The sequence below is a fragment of the Ornithodoros turicata genome, chromosome 4 (assembly GCF_037126465.1).
Source record: "Ornithodoros turicata isolate Travis chromosome 4, ASM3712646v1, whole genome shotgun sequence".
Classification (NCBI taxonomy): Eukaryota; Metazoa; Arthropoda; class Arachnida; order Ixodida; family Argasidae; genus Ornithodoros; species Ornithodoros turicata.
Window position 1 is genome coordinate 8,682,653 of NC_088204.1, and position 25,927 is coordinate 8,708,579.

At 45.1% G+C, this 25,927-nt stretch overlaps 2 protein-coding genes across 2 annotated transcripts; one reads left to right on the forward strand and one right to left on the reverse strand.

Moving 5' to 3' along the window:
• The first annotated feature begins 1,848 nt into the window (after positions 1–1,848).
• Positions 1,849–12,467, forward strand: LOC135390950 (hippocampus abundant transcript 1 protein-like). The gene is made up of 9 exons (XM_064620955.1): positions 1,849–2,241; positions 4,115–4,273; positions 4,360–4,487; positions 5,036–5,369; positions 6,244–6,357; positions 6,471–6,542; positions 6,703–6,815; positions 7,085–7,358; positions 9,494–12,467. The coding sequence occupies exons 1-9, from the start codon at positions 2,146–2,148 to the stop codon at positions 9,785–9,787; spliced, it is 1,584 nt and encodes a 527-aa protein (XP_064477025.1). The 5' UTR covers positions 1,849–2,145; the 3' UTR covers positions 9,788–12,467.
• An 874-nt stretch (positions 12,468–13,341) lies between these two features.
• LOC135390951 (protein zyg-11 homolog B-like) lies at positions 13,342–25,781 on the reverse strand. The gene is made up of 18 exons (XM_064620957.1): positions 25,615–25,781; positions 25,194–25,352; positions 24,936–25,106; positions 24,240–24,542; positions 22,789–23,061; positions 22,362–22,470; positions 22,091–22,231; positions 21,188–21,364; positions 21,070–21,123; positions 19,972–20,082; positions 18,935–19,076; positions 18,798–18,868; positions 18,497–18,544; positions 18,357–18,424; positions 18,107–18,236; positions 15,814–15,866; positions 15,581–15,678; positions 13,342–15,254 (listed from the first exon to the last, which is right to left on the reverse strand). Exons 2-18 carry the CDS (start codon positions 25,298–25,300, stop codon positions 15,070–15,072), a joined length of 2,241 nt encoding a protein of 746 aa, XP_064477027.1. The 5' UTR covers positions 25,301–25,352; positions 25,615–25,781; the 3' UTR covers positions 13,342–15,069.
• Between the last annotated feature and the right edge of the window lie 146 nt (positions 25,782–25,927).

Here is a 25,927-nt window from a genome sequence, read left to right on the forward strand (position 1 = left end):
CTCCAGCCTTCCGTATACACACTGACTCTTTCTACAAACATTCCTTCGATCCACACTGTGCCCTACACGAAAATTATTCACTCTATCCTACTGTTTGTTTGTTCTGCATTTGTATATGGGGATTCCGCGCGTCTTCTTTTATATTTTCCGAGAGATATAGCTTATTCCAGGTTTTGCGAGCTACGGTGAGGTTAGGATGCTAGCGGGCATCAATCGACATTAGTGTAACGGTCAGGAAAACTCAATTCCGTACGTGGGGGGCGGGGCGGGTGGGGAGGCAAATGACGTCATCGTTACGTAACAGTGCGGTGCGGTGCAAAAACGCGTCACAGCAGTATGTGGCTGTTAGGTACACTCTAGAACACCACTCCATCAAAATTCACCCTCGAAAGTTGATTATTATTTTAGAGGTTCCTAAACTCCCTCTGCTCATAAAGAGGGGGGGGGGGGGGCAAATAGGGGGGCGTCGTAGGAATAGGCCTCCTCTCTCCTAGCTGCAAAACATGTCGAACAGAGAACCGTTCTGAACGGGGGGTGCGACTGCGAGAGGGGCGTTTTCCCCAGGGGGGCGGCGTAGTAGTACATATATGGACACTCGCTTTTCACTGCAGGAGTTATATTTCTTCTGTTCCAGTTTTTCTTGTTTAACTTTGTTGTTGAGTAAGTTTGAGGTGTTGAATATTCATGCGACAAATAAGTTCTGTTTGCAAAAAAATTGTTGGTTTTGCGATAATGAAGTTTTGAAAAACGCAAAAAAAAAAAATGTAATGGGGGTGAGGGGTGCAGGAGTAAAATATATACAAAACCTTGGTTCCCCATAGAATAGTTTCGGTGCACTGTGAATTTTCATTCTGTCTCTAGCTGGCACAACCAAGCACAGCTTTGTTCGGGCCAGTGGCGTAGCTTGGGGGGGGGGGGGGGGGGCGGTCGCCCCGGACGCAAGATTTTTTACGGCGCCAATTATCGACAGAGATAAAAAAAAAATGTTCGAAACAGTGAAACTGTTCACCACCTGAAAAAAAAGAAAAAAAAAAGAAAATCAGTTTTTAACATTGGGCGCTGTTGGAACGATCTTCTGGGCGCCTCAAAGGGAGGACCGAGGCAATTGAAGCGAGGTTCGATGTACCACGCCGGTGGGTAAAATAGACCTCTACCCGAGAAACGCCATCATGATCTTGGTAGACAGACTGAAACCGAAACAAATCGGAAGGGGAGGGCTGGGTTCCACGAATGGGGACATGTTCGCTGCCCCCTATTGAAGAAAAAGTAGGACCGATGGTCGCGTCCCTTTCAGGGACCATCGTAATCCCATCAAGACCGTGGCCTTCGGGCGCGACCTCGTTCGCCCCTAGCTTCGAGCGTAGTTCAACTCTACCAAATTGGTGGCACTGTCGAACACTATGACGTCATTTGGTTACAAACAGGGAGAGGCGCCTATTGCATCCTGTGTGCTTCGGCAGTAGACTGTGTGCGTTGAGACAGCAGCGCATATTCTCCAAGTGAAGCAACCGAAGCAAGTTTGGGGGCGCGATACTCGTTTAGCCCCGGGCGCTGGGAACAGCACGCTGTACGCCGCTGGCTCGGGCACAACCCACAACTTCAGATAAGATAAGAAATTTGTGGATGCCATGGGGATACAGGCCTTCAAGATACAACAATGAAATGTTTAAACAAACTGACAGCAACCGCATGTGGGGACGTAACGAAGCAACACATTTTCATCGCAGGAACATAACATGCAAAATTAATATGTGTCAAGGTCAATCTCAAGGCTGGCCAACAATATTGTTAAACAGTGGCGCCGCCACAGTGTGTTGCTGTAGCGAAGTCGTCATTATCAGTGTCGGGGCTAACGTCAGCAGGTGGTTCATGGCGTCTGGTTGTGTTGCGTCCTATTACCGTGTGTTTTGATGTGTTTACGGGTAGTTGATAATCGTCGGACGTATTCTTAAATGCCACGACGTGCTCGTAATTTATTTAATCCACGGTGTAGCTTCATAGAAGGGACGATGTGTCATATTTGTAGTTGCCTAGCGTTAGGCCTATCCTATAACAACTGTTCAGCAGTTTAGCTTGTGTGTTTGAGAGCATCAGATATTTATTGAACGTACTCATTCAGCTCGTGTATGCATTTGGGGCGTACGCATGAATCGGGCAATCACGATGCCTGCTAAAGTCTCGAGAAAGGTTGCCACTATGATCATCAGAAGTCGGAAGTCAATAATGAAGGACGGTTTCATTGTAAGTCAAAGCGATTTCCACTTGTTTGCGTCATATTTCGAAATATATACCCGACTTACCCCGCACTCTCGAAACGTGAAATGTCATTACAGCAGTTCTGTGCGATGTGTCCGCTAGTCACCCCTCCCAGCTGTGACCACTTAAGTACACGTATCGACTTTGCTTATGAATCGTTTCCGAAAGGTGCTTCAGTAAAAGGTTACCCAAGTAATCGCTATACCATATGGAACCTAATAAATAGAAGGTGGCACAACTGGCATATTATATTGTGAACATCTTCAGCTGTATTTCCGCAACTGTTGAACAAACAGCTGTCTTTAATGCTATGTAACGCACTTCTTGGTATTACCTGTCTTTTACGTAATGCTTCCGTAATAACAGCTGTGACGACCCGGAATTCCATTTTTGATGAAGTGTTGTTAAGTGAATTATACAATGTGTATCAAACGCGGCGACCCAGTTGATTAGGATAACATCAGAGAAAAAGTTTTGCAATCCCAAGGTTCTTTTTTTTTTTTTTTCGATCGTACTTTGGTGAGCAGTGATAGCAATTCCTCTCTAGCATTGCAAGTATAAACAGGGAGGGGTACCGTGTGGAAATGACCACGTAATCTGCTTCTGGCCCGGTCGTTTCCTTGCCCCCAAATATGGGTCCACATTGCCTCAATATCATTTACACTACTTAGGACGTTGAACGGACATGCAGATAATGTTGAATACAGGAGTAGAATACAAGCAAGCTAGTACAGATTCGGAGAAGGAAGCATTTCCTCCGAGATGGAGGGAGGGGAAAAAAGACAAGACGAGGCTCATCCTGTGTTCCGTTTTGTGTCTCTCGCTTCAGTTCTCATAGAACTTTTACTTACCAGGAAGCAAATAAAAAGGTTGCGCAGTTGTGAACGATTACTAAAGCATCATACTTGTTCGACTTAAAAGTTGATGTTGCACCACAGTGAAGGACATTGCTATATTTTGCACCTTTTAGCATGATGTAACGTAACATTTTACTCACAACGAAGTAGTACATTTTTTTCAACACTGGCAGCTTAGTGCTATAAGGCTTGTTTGCCACACCAGTCTGTCAGCTGCAAAACATTCTGAATCATATACCTTGGTCATACAAACATAAGGAAAGAGGACATCAGAACTAACTGCTTAATGTGCTTGAAAACTCACTGCATAGCAGAAATGAATGACTCATAATTGTTTTCTATTTGTGATGGTGTTACAAGAAGGTCGTTTCTTAAAGTTCCATGTTAGCCCTGCTAAGCAACGGTACTCACTCTGCACGAGGAGAAATTGTTGCATTTCAAGGCCCCTTTGATACCAGTGAGAGTGTGATGCAACATAATTAGGGAGTGACTTTTTCGGGTTAAACCCAATTCTGCCCGGTTGCTCCCCCCCGAACTGACCTCCGACCAATTCGGGTTAAACCCGATTTCTCCCCAAATACCAGTCGCTATGAAATCCTCCAGTGACGTTTCCACTGAGGACGAACAAAGGTCGCCACGTGTAACACATGTAAGAATGGGTCACTTACGTTCCCAGCAATACACCCATGTTTGTCAACACTGTCTATGCCTTCGGGGATTACCACTGGAAGGTCACGATTCCGAAAAAAAAAAAAAGAGAGAGATTAGGAAAGGACTTAATAGACAAGAGGATAAACAAAAACACCCGAATTATCGCCCGATTTCTCCCCGTATTACAGATTTCAAACTAGCGCCCGATTTTTACCCCCTACCGAATGTGAGGGAGGCATTTAACCCGAAAAAGTCACTCCCTACACATAACGTGTAAAGGAACAATGAGTACATGTGGCTGTGCTTTGACGCTGTATTTATGCCTAAGTATGAGAGTGGGTGCATTGCAGACGTCCGGGTTTGGTGAGCCGAGCGTTTATCACGCCGTGGTTGTCATCTTCCTGGAATTCTTCTCATGGGGCCTCCTTACGACTCCGATGATCACAGTCCTTAACGAGACGTTTCCAAACCACACCTTTTTGATGAATGGCTTAATTATGGGCATTAAGGTGAGCCTCTGCATCCCAAGTGTTTGCGGCACTAGCGTCCGTGCGGTCGGTCCGGTGTTGACAAGTGTTAAAAACCTTTTTTCCAGGGGTTCCTGTCATTCCTGAGCGCGCCCCTGGTGGGAGCACTGTCCGACGTGTGGGGACGCAAGCTCTTTCTTCTAGTAACTGTTTTCTTCACGTGTGTTCCAATTCCACTGATGAAGATCAATACCTGGCAAGTGAAATGTACTCACTAAAAGTATCTGAACGGGACATCCAGCTTGATGGCCAGGGACGATGGTTCATTCAAACTACAAAGCAGGAATAATTCGAAAGCACATTTTTCCGTGAAACTCCGCTTGTTCTCTCTCTCATTTTTCGTTGAAACAGTCAAAGGGCCGCAAAGTTTACCATTGATTTATTCAAAACGTACGCCACAGCGGTATAACCGGTATGCGGTGGGCATTTACAGCCAAGTTGAATTCACGATAAAAAAACGACTTTATTTAAGTGGGGAGTTTCATCATCAGGGGTGATACCTTGAAAATTCACCAAATTCACCTTGAAAACAAATGTGCCGACTCACCTGTGTTTTCTTTGTGAATTCAACTCATTTTTGAATGCAGCGTGCTACAAGAACACTATTACGCGCTTTTGTATGCAAAAAAAAAGAAATAAGTTTTGCTCGTGAGAAACACCAGCGGAAAGGGAAGTGAGAGGCAGCTGTTTGTTGCGTGTTGTTGCTTCTTCCAATTTGTGTCCTTCGTTCGCCTACTTTTCCAGGTGGTACTTTGCCATGATCTCAATGTCAGGGGTGTTTGCGGTGACGTTCTCCGTGGTGTTCGCCTACGTGGCGGATGTGACGGACGAAGCGGACCGCAGCGCGGCCTATGGGCTGGTGTCCGCCACGTTTGCAGCTAGTCTGGTGACCAGTCCCGCCCTGGGAGCCTACCTGGGCAGGATGTATTCAGACACCCTAGTCGTTGCACTGGCCTCGGCCATTGCGCTGCTCGATGTACTCTTCATCCTCGTGGCTGTTCCGGAGTCACTGCCAGAGAAACTACGCCCTGCGGCGTGGTCCTCTCCTATTTCGTGGGAGCAGGCTGACCCCTTTTCTGTAAGTTATTTTTTTCCTACATGCCAAGCTAGGTTTTTCTATGGGGGGGGTAAGGTAAAAAATGTGGACTTCGGTTCTTGGAAGAACTGGAAAAATCGTGAATCTTGCAATACGTGCGTGAAGGGCAAATAATTTTAATGTTCCTCGCAAATTCGAAGTTTTTAAAGGGGTCAAGCATCGATTCGTATATTTTTTGTTTTGGGTAGTGCATTCCCTAATTTACTTAGTCCTTGCCCCGCACTTTTCGCTTACTGGAGCGGTACTATAATTTATTGTTGGCATTTTTGATGACTGGAATCTGCATGGTTTGAAGTACCCGCGCGGAGAGACCTATGTGTGATGACAGCGTGACAAAGTTGTGATGAGTTGTGGTGGTCGCCTCTGCCGTGGAACACTTTGCATCCTGCTGCGGGGAATGCGTGTGGAAAGGGTGTGGGAGAGGAATGCTCACAGCGGCTATACTGGCAGAACGTCGCGGAAGCGTCGCACAAGCTGAGGAGGCTCTCCTCCTGCTTGCTTCTCCCCATTGGGGCTAGCATGCCTGCCAGCTCTCGTGACAAACTACGTAAAACTCTAGAGACATGCCGGCCTTGAGCGAAAGGGCTCGAAAGAGAGTTATTTTGAAGTCACACGTTTATTTCACACATTTTATTTTGAAAGTGACTATAGTCAGTGACAACTTAAGTCCTACAATTGGGACCGCCCACTCATCCAGGGAAGCCCCCTGCGATTGGCTACCAGCCTTTGTGCACGACGCCCCCGTTTCGCGATGCATTTGCGTGCGCGGAGTGATTCTTGTGTGGGGGCAGGGTCGAGTGTATGGCTTATGCTGTCACTGTATAATGTTAGCGAGCCTACTTATGGTGTCTCACAGGCCCTTCGAAAGGTTGGGAAGAATCCCATGATCCTGATGCTGTGCATGGCTGTGTTCCTCTCCTACCTGCCTGAGGCCGGCCAGTATTCCAGCTTCTTTGTCTACCTACGCCTGGTGAGATCTCGCCCCTTTGTATTTAGCGGCGGACCTGTACAATTTGTGAGGGCCGGCTGCGTGAAGTTAGTAAAACGTGTCCCAAGTGCAATGCAAGGTTTTTCCCTTTTCAGGTGATGGGTTTTTCGGCGGAGGAAGTGGCCCTCTTCATCGCTGTCGTTGGGTTACTGTCTGTGATAGCTCAGGTGGGCGTTAACGAGTGATAAGCTAGTGCATAGGCTAGGTCTCGAGAAAGCTTGGAGCCGAGGTGGTTCCGAGTGTGCAAGTTATTCGAATTCAAAGCACTCGAGGCAAAAAGCGTGACTGCTTCATGGCCGTGTGATTTACGTGCTGGATTAATTGCAGACGATGGTGCTGACATTGTTGATGAAGACCCTGGGCAGCAAGCATACCATCATGGTCGGCCTCTTTTTCGAGATGCTGCAGCTGATGTGGTACGGCTTCGGGTCCCAGCGATGGTAATTTTCTTCTTGCGATCATCTTGAGCGGTCATATTGAAAACGGCACTTTATATCTCTGCTGTACCGCTTTTCTATCGATTTCTCTGCATTGATCAGCCAGTGTGATGCTCCAAATTGGATGCACTGCACAACTGCACTGCTGTAATGGTTACATGAGTACAGTTTTTGGAACTGTTTTCAAGCATGCTTTTGTTCAGGTTCGGGTGCACAGAAGTGATTGTCACTCCTAACCGACTGTCTCCATAATATGTTTTCCTGTGACTCAGGATGATGTGGTCCGCGGGCGGACTGGCAGCTGTCGCGAGCATTTCGTACCCGGCCATCAGCTCTTTTGTGTCGACACATGCGGAGCCCGACAAGCAAGGCCTGGTGCAGGGAATGATCACAGGCATGCGAGGTCTCTGCAACGGCTTGGGTCCTGCAGTCTTTGGCTTCATCTTCTACCTCTTCCACGTGGACCTCAACGAGAACCCACCTCCCAACGGTCCACCTCCGCCCTCCGTTGCAGCGAATGGTTCCCTCGTGCCCGACAACATGCGGGTGCGTATATTTGAAGATTTAAAGGACTGAGGAAGTGACACTTAGTGTAGCTCAATGCCCTGCTTTCATTCGTGAAACAGGAACCGCCGTGCAGTGATGGAAGTGCTGCGCCATTTGCGCCAAACTGCTCCAATCACAGGGGGCTGCGCCATCCTGCGCCGTAGAGGGTGTTTTCGCTGCATTTGCGCCAAAGCGCGGAGCAGGCGACAACTTCGCAGTCCATGGAGGTCGCGCCTGTCGCGAGAAAACGAAACCAGACGTAAACGAGACGAACCAGCGTTTGACAAAATTTAAACGTGACGGGGAGCTGTCGCAGCGACTCACTAGCCTGCTAATCGGCCGATGCCAGCTATGCCTAGCCAAGCCTAGCCAAGCTGTTTCGGGATGCACATTTGCACGTTGACGCTTCGACAATTATGCTGTTCGTTTTGTATTACTTTTTATGTTTTCCCCAAGCTCGGGGACATGTTGCCAATGTCAAGTATACACCAACTAGTTTGCAATTCGCTCATCGCTACCCAAGCTGAGAGGCACGAGGTAATCTCCACGCAAAGACCGCTTTTAAATTCCAAAGGGTAGCTTGGCGTGCCTCTAGAGATATCATTTAGGCCTATTGTTTGACAGTCACTGTAACTTGCTACCTTTGAGGATTGCTAGGCTGTCAGACGCACACACCTTGCATATGTGGGAACGCAGTTCACACACGCTATGCACTGACTCATCGGAAGCAGGTTAGACTCGTGGCTCCCTGATCTCGCGCCTCTAAATTGAGTGGAAAATTGCCCTAAACACAATTACATTAATGTGGAAAGCACTCATTCCACATCATAAACAGACCCTGAAGTTTTCGGGTTTTATTTTTTTCCAAATTCGGGGGGTAAAATTCCGGTAAATCACTTGATGTCGAAAATTCATGCAAATTCGGGCGGAAAAATTACCATCAGACTGAATTCGGGGATAAATCGGGCTCTATTGTCGAACAAACGTTCGTTGTACGGCCTTTCCAGAGTATCAGACGTTGAGATCAACCGTGTATTTTGTGAAAAATTAGTATGTCATTTCCGTGAGGTGCCTAGCTTAGGTGCAGTTTTGCGGGTAGAAATCGGGTTTAACCCTAAACCGGTGAACCTCGATTCGGGGTGCAAATTCGGGGAAAAATCGGGTTTAACCCTAAAACTTCAGGGTCTAATCATAAATTAATAACCATACTCATCCGGGGCTCTCCGGCGGTGAATCGCGAAGCTGTGCCAGAACGCTTCGAGGCACTTCCATCACTGCACCATGCAAAATATTTTTACTGGACGGTGTCTCGTTACTGCGCAAATTATTTTACACAGATGCCCTCAAATACGAGCCATGAGCGGTGCGGCGTGACCTCGGAGGCCAGACCCTATCTCCTGACGTGATGTAATCAGGTCAGCGCGCCGTAACACCAGTGGTAACGAGCAGCCGCGAGGTCTCGTTTCCCACCGAAAATTTGCCTGCTACGGCAGCGGTTCTGCGCTACTTGCGGCAGACTTTTCGTCTAAGCAATATCGTTCCCTTTTCGGGCATTCCGAGGGAAGTGTTGAGGGGTTTCTAGAGTGCGTGCACATCGAACTCCTCTCACACGAGTCACAGGTATGGTACGATCATCGCTCGTGCTCAAGAACGTATGTTGCCGTGTTTTCTCGCTTATAGACCGCACTTTTTTTTTCTTCCCACGAAAAACATAGCCGAGGCAGATCTTATTTAGAGCCTGAAGTTTTCGGGAAATATTTATTTCTAAATTCGGGAGTAAAAATCGGGTAAATAAACGTGTGCACTAAATTCATGCGAATTCGGGTGAAAAAACTCCCGGTATGCTAAATTCGGGCTCAGTTGCTCAAACTAACTGTAATGGTTTGGTACAAACGGTGATGTAACTGCATTTGCTGCCAAGCAAGTAAGTTAATGCATTCCTACAGACATCCCAGTGAAGGGAACTTGCTGGGTAAAAAACGGGTTTCACCCTAAAGGGTGAACCTTCAATTCGGGGTGCAAATTCGGGGAAGATTTGGGTAAAACCCTAAAACTTCAGGCTCTAATCTTATTCCATACGGTCTCGTGAGGCTAGAGCTGGTATGAAAACGTCTACCCCCGCTTCGGTTTTACAGTTGGTCCCGGGCCCGCCATTTGTGTTCGGGGCACTGATGGTGATGCTGGCTCTGCTGGTTGCCGCATTCATTCCCGACAGCCCTCCTCCCGGTTCCTCATCTTCATCTTCCACCTCGTCTTCGTCCACGTGCGCGTCCGCCGCCTCGACGTCGAGGGGAGCTCGCCACTTCGTCCGCAGCGGGGGATCGGGACAGCTGCCCGGGAGCTCCTCCATGGAGTTGTTCCACCACGACGTAGTGCACAAGCGCGACGGGGGAACCCTGCCCCTGATGCAGGACACGGACCCTTTATAGCAGCTGTCGACCGTTTTTTAAATGCTGGCAAGACGTGGGACTCTTTCTTGAGACGTACTGTGCCGCACGTGAATTGTGGAGGAGTAACGGGGTGTACCCAAATGATGTACCACACACACTTCGAGCGTTAGGAAACGACGGAATATGCTAGTTGGGTGTTGCGTTCGGAACACGTGAGGTGTGCTGCAAGCATACTGTACTGGAGTACCCAAGCATACTGTAAGAGTACCCAGGTGTACCGAGAGACCAAGTACCAAGGCAGTACCCCAGAGTACCTGTGAAGGCAGAATAGTTTGACGTGCTGACCTCTGTACCTTCCTGTATCTTCTGTTTGAATCTGGGGGTGTTATTTCCTACTGAATTAGTATGTCAAAGTAGTCCTGTAGAAGACTTTTTTTTCTTCTTTCTTTTGGTGGGGAGCGCAAGACTTGTGGCTGTTATTTGTAATTGTGAAGCCCCTTCTTTGTGTTATTGTCAGTTAATGTTGCTTTGGGTTCCCAATTGAAAGCGTTCACCCTCCCAGGGGAACAGCCAGATGGGCCATTGAGGATGTGCAGCAGTAAGTGGTTGCTTCACTCCTAGGAACAAAACTGGAACCATACAATTTCTCACGTGTTCTTCCAGTGCACAACACTCAACAAGCTCTATATGTATATATAGCTTCTGTCGTTGGCTGTAATATGTGGTACCTTGTACTGGGTCACTCCGTATTTGTTCACATCACTCTCGCTTCATTGCAACGTTTCTTCATATTTTCTCTCTGTCTCTGCTTTTTTTTTTTTTTTTTTTTAACGTGAACAAATGTGTGAACGTTGTGCGGCGAAATTGGAGATCGGATGATCTAGCCTCGCATCATTATTTAGGATTATGCTCAGTTCCTTTGTTTTCAAAAACAGTTGCACCTTCTGAGGAAGCAGTAAATTAAGACACAGAGGTTCACATGGCTGTTAGCATGCACAGCACAGTCACCGTTTCATTGCTTTGGTGCACAAAAGCTAGCAGACGACAAGAAGTGTGCATGCCGGTGGTGGCGCACGTCTTTTATAACATTCTGGGTCTAGCAGTTTGCAAAACAGACGGAACAATTATTTCGGGCTCTCGCATTTCTCGAGAGGGGTGTCAGTATTACGTTATTTGTTATTCATGTACTATAACTGGTGACGTTTCTGCAGTTGAAAACTGTAAAACGCCAATTGGGTTCCCGTTTCTTTTATATTTTTTTATATCGTGAGCAAAATGAGAAATAAGTTGGAATGTTTTGATATTGTTAGAAATGCCGATACAAATAACAGAGAATGTTTCGATTATAGTGGGTGCTTTTGTGTTTTGTAGTAATCTCGATAGGGTAATGGGTATGCACTGACCCTTGCAGTAGATTGCAGTAGATGAAGTAAGCGGCATACTAGTAGCACATTCTGGCGCTGGACACAACTGTTCAATAACAAGCATATGTGCTGTGCACATTCTTTTATTCTGCGCATTTGCTGTTCAACACTGCATGATCTCGTTGCTAGCTAATAATTGTGCCGTGACAAACTCTTACACACTTGCGGTAGGGGGCACTTAGTACTTAGCCTGGCTCCTGATGTTAGTCTTTTGCGTACCATTTGCTGAACTTCAGGTTACAATTTTGGTTGCTTTTTTTTAGGCATCCTACTGACTTGCGTTCCAGTACATGAGCAAATCTGGGTGAGAATGGCTTTAGGCTTGGAAAGCATCACAATGTGATGTCCCTTTCAACTGTCTCAGGAGGTGGAACACACTGTTAATGACTGCCACAAAAGACAGCCTTTCGTGACTAAAGATTGTTCGTGACTGGGAGCCACTGAGCACTCCATACTTGCAGATTTTCGAACAAGTTAACTGACATGGCATCCATTCACTGAAGCCTGTTTACAGAAATTTGTCATGCTATTTGAATCGTGCCCAAACTGTCCAAGCGAAAAAGCACAGGTTCAACATTGCTCACGTAATTTGAGCTGTTATTTTTGTTTGCTTTTGAAACCCATTTTTAAACCGCAGGCACACCAGCCTTTTCTCGATCACAGTTTACTTGGGGGTAGCATTCCCGATTCCAGTTTAGCAGCAGTTCATTCCAGTTTCGGGTCAAAGGTCTGGTCAACATGTGTTCCTTTTCTTCTTGACTGTTTCTGAGTGCTCAGGGCTCCCTGCCCGTTCGGACCAACATCAAATTTCCCTGGATGTCGTCTTTTTGTGTCTGCCTTTAGCCTTTACAATGTGCATTGCTTTTTTCATCAGCATCACGCGAACACAGTCACATGTTCACAGCAGCTGACGTAGTAACTCGATTGATGCCGTGGTACCTCTACAGCTTGTGCAAGACTCATGTTTCTGTGACTGGAAAGAGCAGATAAACCATGTTTGAGGGGACGGGCCGGTGACTTTAAATTGCTTCTCTGTCGAGCCAGCCGAACAGTTGTGATTCGTGCCAAGCATTCAGTGATGTAGCTTTGTAGGGGGCCAGTCATTTTTTTTTAGCACCAGTTGTGATTAGCTTCTGTACCTCAGAAAACGCACTCGTCATAAATGAGCCAAAGAGTTTCTTTTTCCCCGGTGTAGAGTGTTGGATGACCGCGGGAGGAAATTTCGTGCAGAATCTGTGTTGAAATGTTAGCAGCCTGCCACGACGTACAAGAAAATGAAAAGTTGAAAACGAAAAGTGTCCGTCTCATTTGCTCTCTCTCTCCCTCTCTGCTTTGCGACGTCTTTCCGATTGTTTCCGTGACTGACGCTCGTGTAACATTTTGGCATCGCGGTTTGGTGTGGGGTTAAATTAAATTCACGTAACCAATTTTATTTTCAACTTTCTGTTAAGTTCATTAAGTGAGGCGTCCTCGGAGTAAATTCTACACCCAAAACCTCAAACCTTTTTTGTGTGTGTGTGTGCCATAGCTCGGCGTTTCTGGCCTTCGAAACTCACGATCACATTCATCTGACAAGGCGTGAGTTCGTAGCAGGGCCCGAACTCACGTCTTATCACTTATCAGATGATTGTGATTGTGAGTTTCGAAGACCCGAAACACCGAGCTATGGTGTGTGCACACGTAAATAGATTGCATATGCGTTGTTCCAAGCACAACAGATGCTCAACTTTTTGCCCGTCTGAGTAGAATATTCGGCTTTATTCCACAGAACTTCACAGGTGCACCATTAGTGAGGTCCTTGGTCAGTTCACGGGCACCTTAAAAATAGAAATAGAATATAAATAACATCCTCCTAGCCAACCGTGTTCCCAAATGACATGGTTCTCTCCAGTGATTCCATGAAAACTGGAGGTGTATGCCATTTTGTGACACTTATGGGTATATTAATTGTCAGAAAAAGGTGTACACCCTGTGCTTTCCACAGTGTGATAACTATCATTCTGTTGAATGATTCGCCTCCGGTGTGTTATGTGAAGTTCTGTGTTTAGAGATTGTCCCGTCCAGCTGGGTGTTGGGGATGAGGACATATACTCATGCAGACACACGTTTTTTTTTCTTCTGTTTTTAGAGTGTGTAGTGAACTCAGTATCAAGAGATGACTCTTTTGACTAATGACTATCTACTTTTATTAGGAGCCATTGGAACAAATGTTTTTCTTTCCAAAAACAATAAAAAAATGAAAGAAAAACTATGCCTGCAGACATGAAAGCTTCACTGAACTGCATCAGGCTAGCGCAAGTATTCCAGAACTGCATATCTTCCTCTTACGTTGTGAGCTGGTTTGTATTCGTTTCAAACCAATCGATGGTGCTGAAAATTTTTAGGAGTCTCTGAGGGCGAAAAGGTTTTGCATAAGCAAATTTTTTGTGTCCTTTCCAATCCAAGAACGGGGACGCTAGATAATGTAAACAGTTGACACCATTCCCCTTCGACAGTTCTGATAGCAAGTGCGGTACTGCATCATCGTACACACTTGACATTCACAGGCGCACACACAAAAAGGTGCGTACCACACGTAAACGACTTGACGTGCAATTGGCACATGTCACAGTCGTCCACACAAGATGTGCAGATGGTTGTGAGCATAATCATCACACCTCCACCCCACAGCATCACACACATTGACACGCTGGGACGTTCTGCAGCTGATAATAACGTAAATGAAATTAACGCAGTTTCACTGTGCTTGAATTCCAGTGACTGTGTGTTACGTAATGGTTGGTACAGGGTTGAATAACCCTCTAAAATGGACCTCTCAAGTCTATAGTAATGTCTTGATTGTAAATTTGAAGCTACTTGAACAACGTAAAACTTTGTATTTACATTTAACTAAAGGTCTTAACATTTGCAGAAACCTAATAGAGCCCCATTCCTTGTGCAGTCAGTGATATCATTGAAGCCTGCGTGCCTTCATGCATTCAAATACATCATAAGTACCTATTGGATGTTAAACTCTCAGGCGCTAAGCACTCTTGACTACCAGAATAGAGACATTTTGCTCTAACAGCACTTTTTCAGTAGGTATCTTCCAGCGCAGAATAGCTTGCTTGATGGAGACACAAGCCCCTTCCAATGCTTGGCTGGTGGTATCCAAAATGCAGCAACGAGCAGAACTGCAACCTAATTGGCGTTGAATGCAATGTACCCGAAATGCAGCATGAGAATCGCAAAACCATAATTCTCAAATGACTCTTTAACGTAGAAGTAACTTTTTATAATGGATTCGCAGAGTTTTATGAGCAGGACACCAGAGGGATTCAAGAGTAGAGCACACTTCATTGCAAACTAGAGAGTTAAAACAGGCCGTAACACAGTTCTTCAAATTCACAGACCTCAAGCCGTAATGTGATTGCACATAAACCCTAGCAGGGAACAGCGTTAGTCGCATAAAATTCTGGGGTCGGTCGATACAGTTGCACCTCGTTAACATGTAAGCACATACACCTTTCTTCTCCGTCGCTGAGCGCCAATAATTCTCCGCCGTCGCAGCACAGTGTTTGAAAGGGCAACATCGTTTGTCATTTTCTTTGGTTTCCCAAGCAGCAGCTGTGCGATAACATCATAGAGTCCATAAAGAATAAATACTATTCCTTCAACAAGCAGCAATATCACATGGGAGAAATTCACATCATTCAACAGCGTGTACTCCTAGCGGGTAAAGTAGCCTCGACAGCGAGCATTGTCAACAGCAACGAGCGGGTGTTAAAAAATAAATTAAGTTAGTCACTGCCGGCGGAGCAGACACCATTTTTTTTAAATTAAAGAGTTTGCGGGAGCGCACAGCAGAATCCTTGTGCACAGCAATTTTCCCAAGTTGTTTTAGTCCTGGTCGTCTAGTCACAGCGTGCACATATCTGGCATCATTCCCTGTGTCATCGCAGTTGCTTCTCGGTGGCCGTCGACCAGTGTCAGAATGTTGTGGCAGATTTGCAGAACCATCGGGTGAGTTGACGGGTTTGACAAGATGTCTCGCAGCACATTTGTTCCCCCTTCTTGTAAGAGCATGCTGCAGTAACGTTTAGCTGAAAATGTGAGAAGCACATTATGTGGCTAGTTCTGAACACATGAACTCTACACGTGAACATCGTTCGCTATAGAATTTGTCTAATTGATGTGGCATGAGCTACCAAACGTAAAAAGTACCATGAAACTTCGTTTTTTGTTCCATATTTCACACTTTTACATTGGTTACACTTCATATATCATATATCATACATATCTTGGGTCCAAATCTTAACTATCCAGTATATTCAGAAATGCAGCTTTGTGCATATCTTGTGCTGCACGTGTACGGAGCGACGTCATTACCCATCAGCACTGATTCACCGAAGCAGGCTAGGAAACTTACGATTCTTTGAGCAGACATGGTGCATTGCCCAAACAGCCCACAACTGTACTTGGTACGCGTTAGGACATCTCAGAAGAGGGAAGAAAGGGTTGAAGGACCTACACAGAACGTACCATAACAGTACCACAGACACCACAGTAACTAATTAATAGTAGTAATCAGTAGTAGTAGTAATTACCACAGTAATAACGAAAAAGATGAGAAAAAAAAAGAAGGTAACTCAGCTTCTTTACCTGTATGCCACCATTTCGGTTTCTGGGCTTTTCCAGCTTTGAACCACCTGGCCCTTAATAAAATAATAAACAAATAAATCTGGATGCACATAGTCATACAATGAGCAGCTTCTAAAAAGAAAACAAAAATTTGTAGGGATGTGCAAATATTCAGATTTTTGGAATACCAAAGGAATTGATACCCCTGTCTCAGGGACAAATTCTGTGTCATTTTCAACGGATGACACCTTCAGTTGGTGTCATTCCTGTGGTGTCACACGTCATGTATTAATGAGATATACAGGGTGTTTTTATTTTTATTTTACACGTTTTTTTTTTACAAAAAATGGTGTGAGAGCAGCGCTGATGCCATCTTGACAGGCTGGTTATGCGGTCAGGTAGACATACCTGCCAAGTCTCCCGATTCATCCGGGAGACTCCCGGATTCAGACCTGTTTGTACGATTGTACGACCGAGAAGCAAATCTCCCGGAAAATGCAGTTTCCCGCTCTATATCTCAAATGCCAGCTTTTTCTCTGGCCACACAGACGTAAACATCAATCCAATACCAGCCCGATTGCCATCATCACAGGAGTCTCCTCTATGTTACAGAGTTCAAGGGTTATGGTTCTAGTTCTAGCACTTCTAGTTTCCGAGCATTTCCTCCATGTTTTCGGGCGACAAAGGTGCCTTTGCACTGTTTTCGCGTTGCATATTGCACATCACGGCTCAGTGTATAAGCGAAACAAGTATCTACACGTGTGTCGGGCACTCCCGACGATGCAAAGCGTACCTACACTTTGCGCGCATGATACGCTCATGATACGCGCGCTGAACTGACCACAGCGATGTACAACTGTGACTGATGGTTCTGACGTATTATGCAAACTACTTTTCAATGACTCGTTAACTAACTTGTTCAACTAATATGTTTAAGCTCTCCTGGGGTTATGAATTTCAGACACATTACTGAGGTAGTGCTGAACGAGTAGTGTTGAATGTGAGGGCAGTTCAGCATCGCGAAAAGAACAGAGACATCGTGTTGTCCCTTCACGTTCTTTTGCAAGAGTGTCATAGCCCTGTGACAACTTGACACTCAGATAGTTTTTTGGAGAGGGAAAAGTCTGTTGCTGCTTGTGCCTAATGTACCTGCTGAGGTCAGGTTTGCTCCTGTTACACATGCAAATAAAAGCCTCCCAACATCGGCTTTCTCCTACCCCCCCCCCCCACACTTTTGAAATCTCCCTAATTTGGATGTTCCCAAGTTGGCAAGTATGGGTAGACATCCTGTAGGACAGTGTATGTAACTAATGGACAACTAATTAAAATTAAATTCATCAGTTACATTTCTTTAATATAATTTTAATTCATGAATTGAAGTCATGAATTCATCAATGAAGGTCCATTGAATGGACCTTCACTGAATTAAGTTTATGAATTAAAATTAGTTAAAATTAATTTGAATTCAAATTAATTAATTCATAAGTTAAAATTCATTAATTCGTTAAAATTAATTTACGTAACTGGAGCCAATCATTACCCAAATCCATCGTCCTTATTAAACACCCTGAGAAGCGAACATACCTCGAGATATAAATTGCCAAATTTTGCTATGCAAATGAGCCAAAACCAGAACTACGCAGTACTGGAGCGCAGAAAGTGCGACAGGCAATCCACGTGAGGGAGCCACGTGCTTTGGAGCGATGAATCTGATTGGAGTAGGCGCCAATCTGCTTGCCAGATAGATCACTCTCCGACCCAGATGAGGCGAAGGTCGCGTTGTTTCTGCGCTCGGGTAAGGATGATAGATTTTAATAATGACTGGCTGTCTGCTGTCTCACATTTCCCAGAAAACAAATTAATAAGCTAATTAATGAATTTTAGCTATGAGTCGTCCAGTAGCGACGTACACTGTCCTACAGGATGTCCGCCTGGCCGCATAAACCCGCCTGCCAAAATGACATCGGCGCTGCTCTCGCAGCATTTTATAAAAAATCTAATTAAAAAAGAAGAAGAAAAAAAAGCACGCACACACACACACCCTGTATATGTATTTGCTTCAGTTATAAGAAATATTTTCTTCTTCTTTCTTTGGAACTATTATTCACGCAGCCCTAAAAATCTGCGCCGATTTCATTTCAGCAGCCTGCATTTTTGCTATCTCGTGACTTTTATCTGGCTTTTATCGCCATGGGGAAGGGTACAATAACATAGGCATATTTCTCTCATTAGGCACGGAGGTGCTGGTACACCTTATCACGCGTCATGGCCCAATCAGTGTGTAATTGGAAGAAATTCAGAAATTTCGACTGACCAGTTCGGTGAGCATCTCATCGAGCGAGACGCAAGTGACAGTCCACCTGTCCGGCCCGTCGCTCGCCAGGTGAGCTACAATGCCAGCAGCAAAATAGCTCACATCAATGTGGCTGGAATGAAGAAGTTTTCTGGAAACAAAGTATAATAACAATTACTCCTCGCACATAGTATTGTGAGGGTTTTGGAATTCCCCTAAATAAATTTCGCTGTGCCAATGTTGAGCGACTCTAACGTGAACAGTGGCTCACATGAGAATTCCTAGAAAATTGTCCGTCAGCAGGTCCCTCCTCAGATGTGGCACCTCCGCAATGTTGTTCTAGAAAGGAACCAGGAAATTGGAAACGGTTAAGGCGACGGTGAAGGTGACGTCAAATGGGCTGGTGCTTACCACTAGTCCCAGAACTTTCGTCTCCACCGCATTTTCACCTATGAAGAGCTGCGAAGAACACAACATTTAACTGTATCCCAATAAATTCAGTTCACTCTTAACAGAACTTCTTCTCCTCCACATAAGTAGCTAGCCAGATAGAAAACGAAAGTGGTACAGCTGGTAGAGTAACTACATACATGAATGCTTTGCATATCGTTTCACCAAATGGGGTTGCAAGAAAGCGTTATTTTTCATATTTCTGCTATCGAGTGTGTGCTTTATACTATCCTACAACCTTTAAAATTGCTATCTCACATACCTCCAGCACGTGCAGAAACAGGTCCATCCCACCCATTGAAAGGAAGACCGAACACGTTTTTGGTGATTCATCTGAAGCGAGATTAAAAGAAAATACTTCAGTCACGCAAAAATGCCTTCAAACGGATGCCCGCCCACCGGTAAGGTTCCAGAGTGCACTGAGGGTAAATTTCATCATGATGTCCACTTCACCGACGTAGAGCTTGCTCTGGACAATTTTGAGCAGGCGTTCCATGTACTGTGGCTTGGCACCCAAAGCAGACGTTTCCGATGTGGAAATCTGTAACACACGCAGTGTTTTGACTCACCATCACGTTAAAACTACCGTAATTACCTGATTGCAACATACAACCAGTTGTCACATTCACAAAAATAGGGAAAGCAAAATTTTACAAATTTTTACGCACAACTCCAACGTGGTATTTATTCCTGCTTCCGTGTTAATCCCCCTCTCGGGCAGTTCTTTATTGCTATCCACACACGACTGTGCACTGTCCCAACGTGCCGTCCATCAAGCTTGATATGGCACACTTAAAGATGCACTGAACCATAGCAGACAGAAATAGTGGCCTGTGCTGCGAAATACTACCACCCGATTTTGGTTTTGCATCTGATTGTGATGTGCATGCAGTCTTTTTTTTTTTAAAAAAGAATGCATATTGGTAAATATGGTATATGCCCTTCACAATTTTTTTCTTGTTTTTGGGTGGGGGGATTGGGTGCCATTTTAAAATCTGAAATTCAGGGTGAAAACGGGTGCTATTGATACGATCAGGTGTTATCGGGTGTTTTTGTTTCTGCCCAGCAAAGAGCCCATAGTTTAAAAGGTCACGTCGGCCAAACACGGATTCCTCGCGAATTATTGCCACAAGACACCGCACATCGCAAGATTATATGGCTTCGCATAGTTCATTGTCGTACTCAAATACTGTAATATTTTCGCCAGATGTGTGCACAGATTACTACTAAATCGTGCATGTGATATGTGATGCAAGGCAATACATAATGGGGATTTGGGGAGAAATCTGGTTTAATCTGAATCGGCCCAGAACTAATTCGGGAAGGAAATTATCGGGTGGAATCGCGTTTAACGCAAAAAAGTCGGACCCTAGGTTTATGGCACAGGAAGTAAACTGAGAGGCTTGCGCAAGACGCTGAGCGAAAAACAGCCCCACCTTAGCCGCAAGAATGGAGCAGATTGCGACAGACATCCGATTCATCGAAGGGTCGTCAAACACTACCAGCGAATCCATCACCAGCTTCGCGCAGTGGTAGCGATCAAACGTCTGTAACATCCAAGTACATTGCAGGGCGTTAGGAAGACGCATAAATCAGAGACAGGTACAGTCTTTTTTGTTTCTGTTTTCACTGCCGTTACCTACACAATTTCTGCGACAGTTTTGTCCTATTTTCGTACACCTGCCATTCAGAGTGAACAGAACCGTGTGTTTTAGGATTAAAGATGGTAGAACCCCTTTTTACAACCCTTGATTTCCATCAGCATCACTTATTAAGAAAACCCCTGAAGTTGAACTTGTTAGAATACAAATTCAGCCACCAATACAGGCAGCGAAGATTGCTAAGCACCGAACATTCACCGCAGCTACTCAGCGTATTGTGTTCAGCTGACATGCGAGGAGCTCTGTTTTTCTTCTTTTACTTTTTTTGAAGAAAATTACATTTTACACCAATTTTTTGGAAGGTTTTGGGCGTAGCCTTTACTTTGGCAATATTAACTAAACCTCTACCAGAGAAATGTCATCATGACGTTGGTAGACAGACTGAAACCAAAACAAATATCGGAAGGGGAGGGCTGGGTTCCACAAGTGGGCACTTGTTCGCTGCCTCCTATTGAAAGAAAAGTAACACCGAAGGTTGCGTCCCTTTCACGGACCATCATAGTCCCCTCGAGACCGTGGCTTTCGGGCGCGACCTTGTTCGCCTCTAGCTTAGAGTGTAGTTCAACTCTATCAAATTGGTGGCGCTGTCGAGCACAATGACGTCATTTGTTTACAAACAGGGAGAGGACGATTTCATTAATCTCATAAAAATAATTTTAATAAATAAACAGTTAACATAAAACATTAAAAAATTATATTTGTTTATCTAATTTGACTCTTCTCCAGAATGTAACTCCAAAACGTTCCATCAAATTTCGGAAGCGTCACCCACATAAATGTTTGGAAAGGTGTAAATTCTACGTCAAGAACATAACACCCAAAAACACAAGGAGCTAATAGTGAAGGATACTTTTGCGACAGTGTAGCACTTACAACATCCTGAAGGATGCGGTCACTGCAGAGGGTCAGCAAAGTGTTCTTCTGAAGCTGTTGTAATAAAGTAGCATTAGCATATGCAGTCTCTGAACAAGCAGATATTCTATCTGCGTACTTGCTGATGCCGAGGGAAGTTTTCCATGGCAGCCAGCGTGAGCATGACTATCTTCCTCAACCAGTGTGGGTGGATTTTCTGCCCGAGGGTGCTCTTGGAGAGGTTATAGAGGCATGCCGTTGCAGCCATCTGAATCCCCAAGACTTTGGAATGTTCTCCCATTCCTGGCAATATGAGCTGAAAGAAAGTTTCAAAATTCTAGGCTCGAGGAGAAGTGCTCAAATGTGGGCTGCGGTCCAGTAGTGAAATTTGCCTGCTCGATCAGTAGAGCCCAAAGTTTTTGGGAAATATTTTTTTCTAAATTCGGGGGGTAAAAATTGGGTAAATAAACGTGTGCACTAAATTCATGCAAATTTGGGTGAAAAAAACTTCCAGTATGCTAAATTCGAAAAATTCGAGAAATCGGGCTCAGTTACTCAAACTATCTGTAGTGGTTTGTTACAAACGGTGATGTAACTGCACTTGCTGCCAAACAAGTAAGTTAGTACATTCCTACAGACATCCCTGTGAGGGCAATTTGCCAGGTAAAAATCAGGTTTCACCTTAAAGAGGCAACCTTCAATTCGGGGTGCAAATTCGGGGAAGAACCGGGTAAAACCCTAAAACTTCAGGCTCTATCGATCAGTCTACTGCAGGCGGAAGAAAGTCCAAAATACATTACACATGCTGCCATGCATGCAATATTACATACAACACATAACAAGCACTTGAAAAGATGCTTTTTTCCTGTGCCGTTCATTTTGTGTCAGACAGCACTTTTTTTTCCATTGCTACAGTTCCAGAAAGCACTTAAGAAGCTATCAGTTCTTGAAGCACCTTACATAGCTATAAAGTACTTATAGGGGCAGCAGATTCCTCCCCAGATTCTCAAATAAATGAACATATCTAAAAAGAACATGTTACCTTTATAATGTCCACCCGAGGCTGAGAGTAATTCTGCGTATAGCTGTACAGATAATAGAGGGATTTCTGGACATAGAACTGCCGGTCCGTATACCTTCGAAGAGAATCCAGAATTTGCTGCTCGTTTGCGGAGCCCGTAATCTGCGTGTAACGGACGAGGTTTAAACACTCCCATGTGTGCAAGGTTGTAGTAAGCTCCACATTTTTCCTTTTTTATAACGTAGCAGAAAAGCGTTTCTACTTTGTTTTCGATCGGTTAACTGTTGCTTACCGTAATGTCTCTGCTCTGAGGCAGCTGTCTCGTGAAATAATCGTCAAAGCAGATGTCCGTCTGCATTAGTCCTAGGAAGTTGAGTTTGGGGTGAGCCTTCAGAAAATCTCTGCAAAAATGTTAAATATCACTGCAACGGCCTGGACGTCTTCACATATTTCTGTCTCGAGCCCAAGATTAGTATACGTATATGCCCTGAAGGTAATTAAAATAAATAAATAGATGTATAAATTTCCACAGGCAAATTTAAGGTGTACAAGCAATAGCTCATATATATCCTTACACTTATATAGGATATATTTTTACACCTTAGTGACCCTTTTAATGAGACCCTGTCTCCTGCAATTACTGCTACCATTCAGAACAGACAGAAGTGAGGTATGCAGTGAGGTATGCAGTGAGGTTTGCAGTGAGGTTTGCAACGAACACAAGTGTGTGGATGGTGAGGCCGTCCTTCCCGGAGACATCGAGGGAAAGGAGGTGAGGCAACCGGGTCGGGTCCTTAAGGAGCGGCGAGACGTCGTAGCGCAGGGGGTTGAGCAGGTCCAGTGGGTGGTCGCGATCCACCGAAACGTCCAAGTGACGAAGCTGCTCCAGCTGCACCAGAACGGGCACCACTTCCTCGCAGCTCAGGGCCTTGAGGTTGTACATGCTCAGCGAGCGCAATTTGTCACGGCATTTCAGAAGCGGGGAGATATCCCTGCGGAAGAACGTTTTCAGTTTCGAGGAGGAGGCAAAAATTGGGTAAAGTAAGCTGATATTGGTTGGAAAATAAACAAAGGCGTATCTCGCATTTCAGATGAGCACGAGATGCCGAGCGTTCCTTAGTGCCCATATTGGTGGGTGAATTTGAACTTTGGCAAGTTCATCTTCAGTGTTATTCAAGTTATACCCGAAGTGACAACAATGCTAACGACGCAGGTTAAAACTGAGTTTTACTGGGTTTAACCCAAAATACGAGGCTCTAATACAAAGCACCCAAGGTTCCAGGGCTGGAAGACGGAAAGAGATAGATACTGTCCAAGTAAGCCCTGTACAAGCCAGTAATAATCGTTAATGAATCTCCGCACGTAACCAGTAAAACGTCTTAGCTGACAAAGACATGGGTGGAAAACCACTGACCACTGGGCAAGATGGAACGAGTGAAATGGATTTCTTGCTGTGTCGTACGAGCATTGTCCTTGTCATATACAGGGTGTCCCAGAAAACGTGTCATTGAATTATAATAAAAAAAATACGCCACCTAGAATCATGCGGTCAACAGCATTTGTTCTTATTAGGTTTTTGCCACCTCCTAATGTGAATGTCATGTACTCGAAGTTTAATTATGTAAATATTTGCGAACGGAACTCGGAAATTTGCCAAGTAAATGTCACTTTTTTACCCCACCAATATGAAGAGTGTGCCGAATTCACTCAAATTCACGATAATTCAGAGTGATATTCACGGGCTATCCCATCGGAAAAAATAGCCGAATATCATGCTTTCCGGAGCACCCGACCATAGCGCGCGATGACTGAATATCCCTGTCAATCATCATTAATTTGACTAAAAGCGTCACGCTCTTCACATTGGTGGGGTAAAAAAGTGACCTTTACTAGGCAAATTTCCGACTAAAGCTCGCAAAAATTTACATAATTAAACTTACGTTACACGACATTCACATGAGGAGGTGGCAAAAACCTAGTAAAAACAAATGCTGTTGACCGCATGATCCTAGGTGGCGTAGTTTTTTTATTATAATTCAATGACACGTTTTCTGGAACACCCTGTATGACTAGCCACCAGCGTGAGAGAACGTATTGTTCGGCGAAATTGTTGCTATGGTACCTGCGGCGTCCTCCATTTGTAAAAGTGTACAGACAACATTTCACTCACTTGACCCTCGTTGCAGAGATGTCGAGTGCCTCCAGGTGGGGCAGGTCCTGTGTCACAATGTCGAGGCCGTGCCGATTGAACTCTGTGTGGCTGACGTTGAGGGAGGACAGGTTGCGCAGTTTTGAGAGGGCCACCACCACGCACAACTTGGCGCTGGTGAACGCACAGCGGGCCACATTGAGGGTCCGCAAATGCGTTAGCGTCCAGTCTCCCAGGCAACCAATCAGGTCGTTCACTGTCACTTTCGTCAGTCCCGTCGCCTCGATTTCAGTCAGCTGATGCGAGCGTAAAACCCGCAGGCCCCTGTCAAGAAACGACGTGACTTAAGATTACGTACTGGTAGAATGAATAGAATTTGAATTTATGGCCTCGGCAGTAAGTGGGCGTTTTCTTTTCCTTGTTTACAAGGCTTCTGACGGCAGTGAGGGAGGGGGGGGCGCTTCAGATTTGCCCTGCCCCAGGTGTAAACTCACCTCGCGACGGCTCTGGTGCTGGCAGTTTATAACCTATCTGTATATATAACAATGCCATCGTTTCATGTAAAATGTTTAACAAAAAACTGGCAGTGTTTGCGGAAGAGAATGGTGAAACTTCTTGCAAGGTAGAGTGGCTAAGACTGAAAGCGTTCTATTCCTATCTACGCAGACAAAGTGTGCGGCACCTGTTTCATCTGCTCGGACAGTATATACCACATACCTCGTAGTGACATTAGAAGCTTTCCGAAGGTGCACTTTCTGAAGCCTGGTGACTCTAGAGTCAAACAGAGATAGGACAACATCGTTGAGCTGCCCGCGATTACCCAACGTTTCCAGAACTTGCTGGGAAACTTCCGTGTGGAAGAACACGTCTGGATCTCTGAAGGTGTACCTTTAAGACAAGTACAATGTGAAAGCATCAGCTTTAATGTATAGCATTCGGGGTTACGAAGTTGTGTTAGCAGACATTCTAACCTACCGGGGTTGCTGATCCTCGGGGGATGTTTGTACATCGCAAATCGCTACGATGTTCTCACAGATGAAGTCGACACAGCACTCTTGCAGCGATACTGGAGAATCATACATGGCTGGATGGCTTACCTAGCTTTCGATCTCAGGGACAGTCATGTTCGTCCGACTGTAAAACAAATATGTTAACAGGAAAAGATTTACATTGTCCGTAAGTAGCAGAAATGCATGACGTTCGCCCTTGCACCTGCAAACAATATAGCTCTTTTGAAGCTCTACGGACCGCTGGGAGAGTGGTACAGGTACGTACAAAAGCGTTAACAGAACAGCTTCAGTTGCACATTGCCACTTTCCAGCATCATGCTGGCAATAGACGGTTAATACGGAAGTAATGCCCAGTTTGCCTCGATCGGAAAGTATCGATAACTCACGTGAAAAGCGTACTTGTGTCTTGCGTCAAACAACGTAGCGCGCCTTCAGTTCAGTTAATCGACTGCTCCGTAATTTGCAGTACAAACCTTGAGCAGCATGCAGACGAGAGCATCTTTTACTTCTTCGACATCATTTCCACACGCAAAATAGAATAAAAACAAAAACGAAACTGGATCACCAGACTTGGCCTCTCTATGCGTTTTTTGCTGGCGCTGCACCAGCACCAGTTTCACAATCTCCCAGAATGGGAAAGTTTTGGCCAATGCGTTGCGCGTCCCTGTTGTTTTCATATTGACAGCATTGAAAATAACA

What these genes read in the sequence shown, in the direction of transcription:
- LOC135390951 (XM_064620957.1), bottom strand. Translation starts at nt 25,300, where the DNA reads ATGTATGATTCTCCAGTATCGCTGCAAGAGTGCTGTGTCGACTTCATC. An exon ending in GCTCCATTCTTGCGGCTAAG is followed by an intron (nt 19,077 to 19,971) that starts GTGGGGCTGTTT and finishes CGTGTGTTACAG; the next exon opens with ATTTCCACATCGGAAACGTC. An exon ending in CGAAAGTTCTGGGACTAGTG is followed by an intron (nt 18,425 to 18,496) that starts GTAAGCACCAGC and finishes GTTCCTTTCTAG; the next exon opens with AACAACATTGCGGAGGTGCC.
- LOC135390950 (XM_064620955.1), top strand. Translation starts at nt 2,146, where the DNA reads ATGAATCGGGCAATCACGATGCCTGCTAAAGTCTCGAGAAAGGTTGCC. An exon ending in GCTTAATTATGGGCATTAAG is followed by an intron (nt 4,274 to 4,359) that starts GTGAGCCTCTGC and finishes CCTTTTTTCCAG; the next exon opens with GGGTTCCTGTCATTCCTGAG. An exon ending in TACTGTCTGTGATAGCTCAG is followed by an intron (nt 6,543 to 6,702) that starts GTGGGCGTTAAC and finishes GATTAATTGCAG; the next exon opens with ACGATGGTGCTGACATTGTT.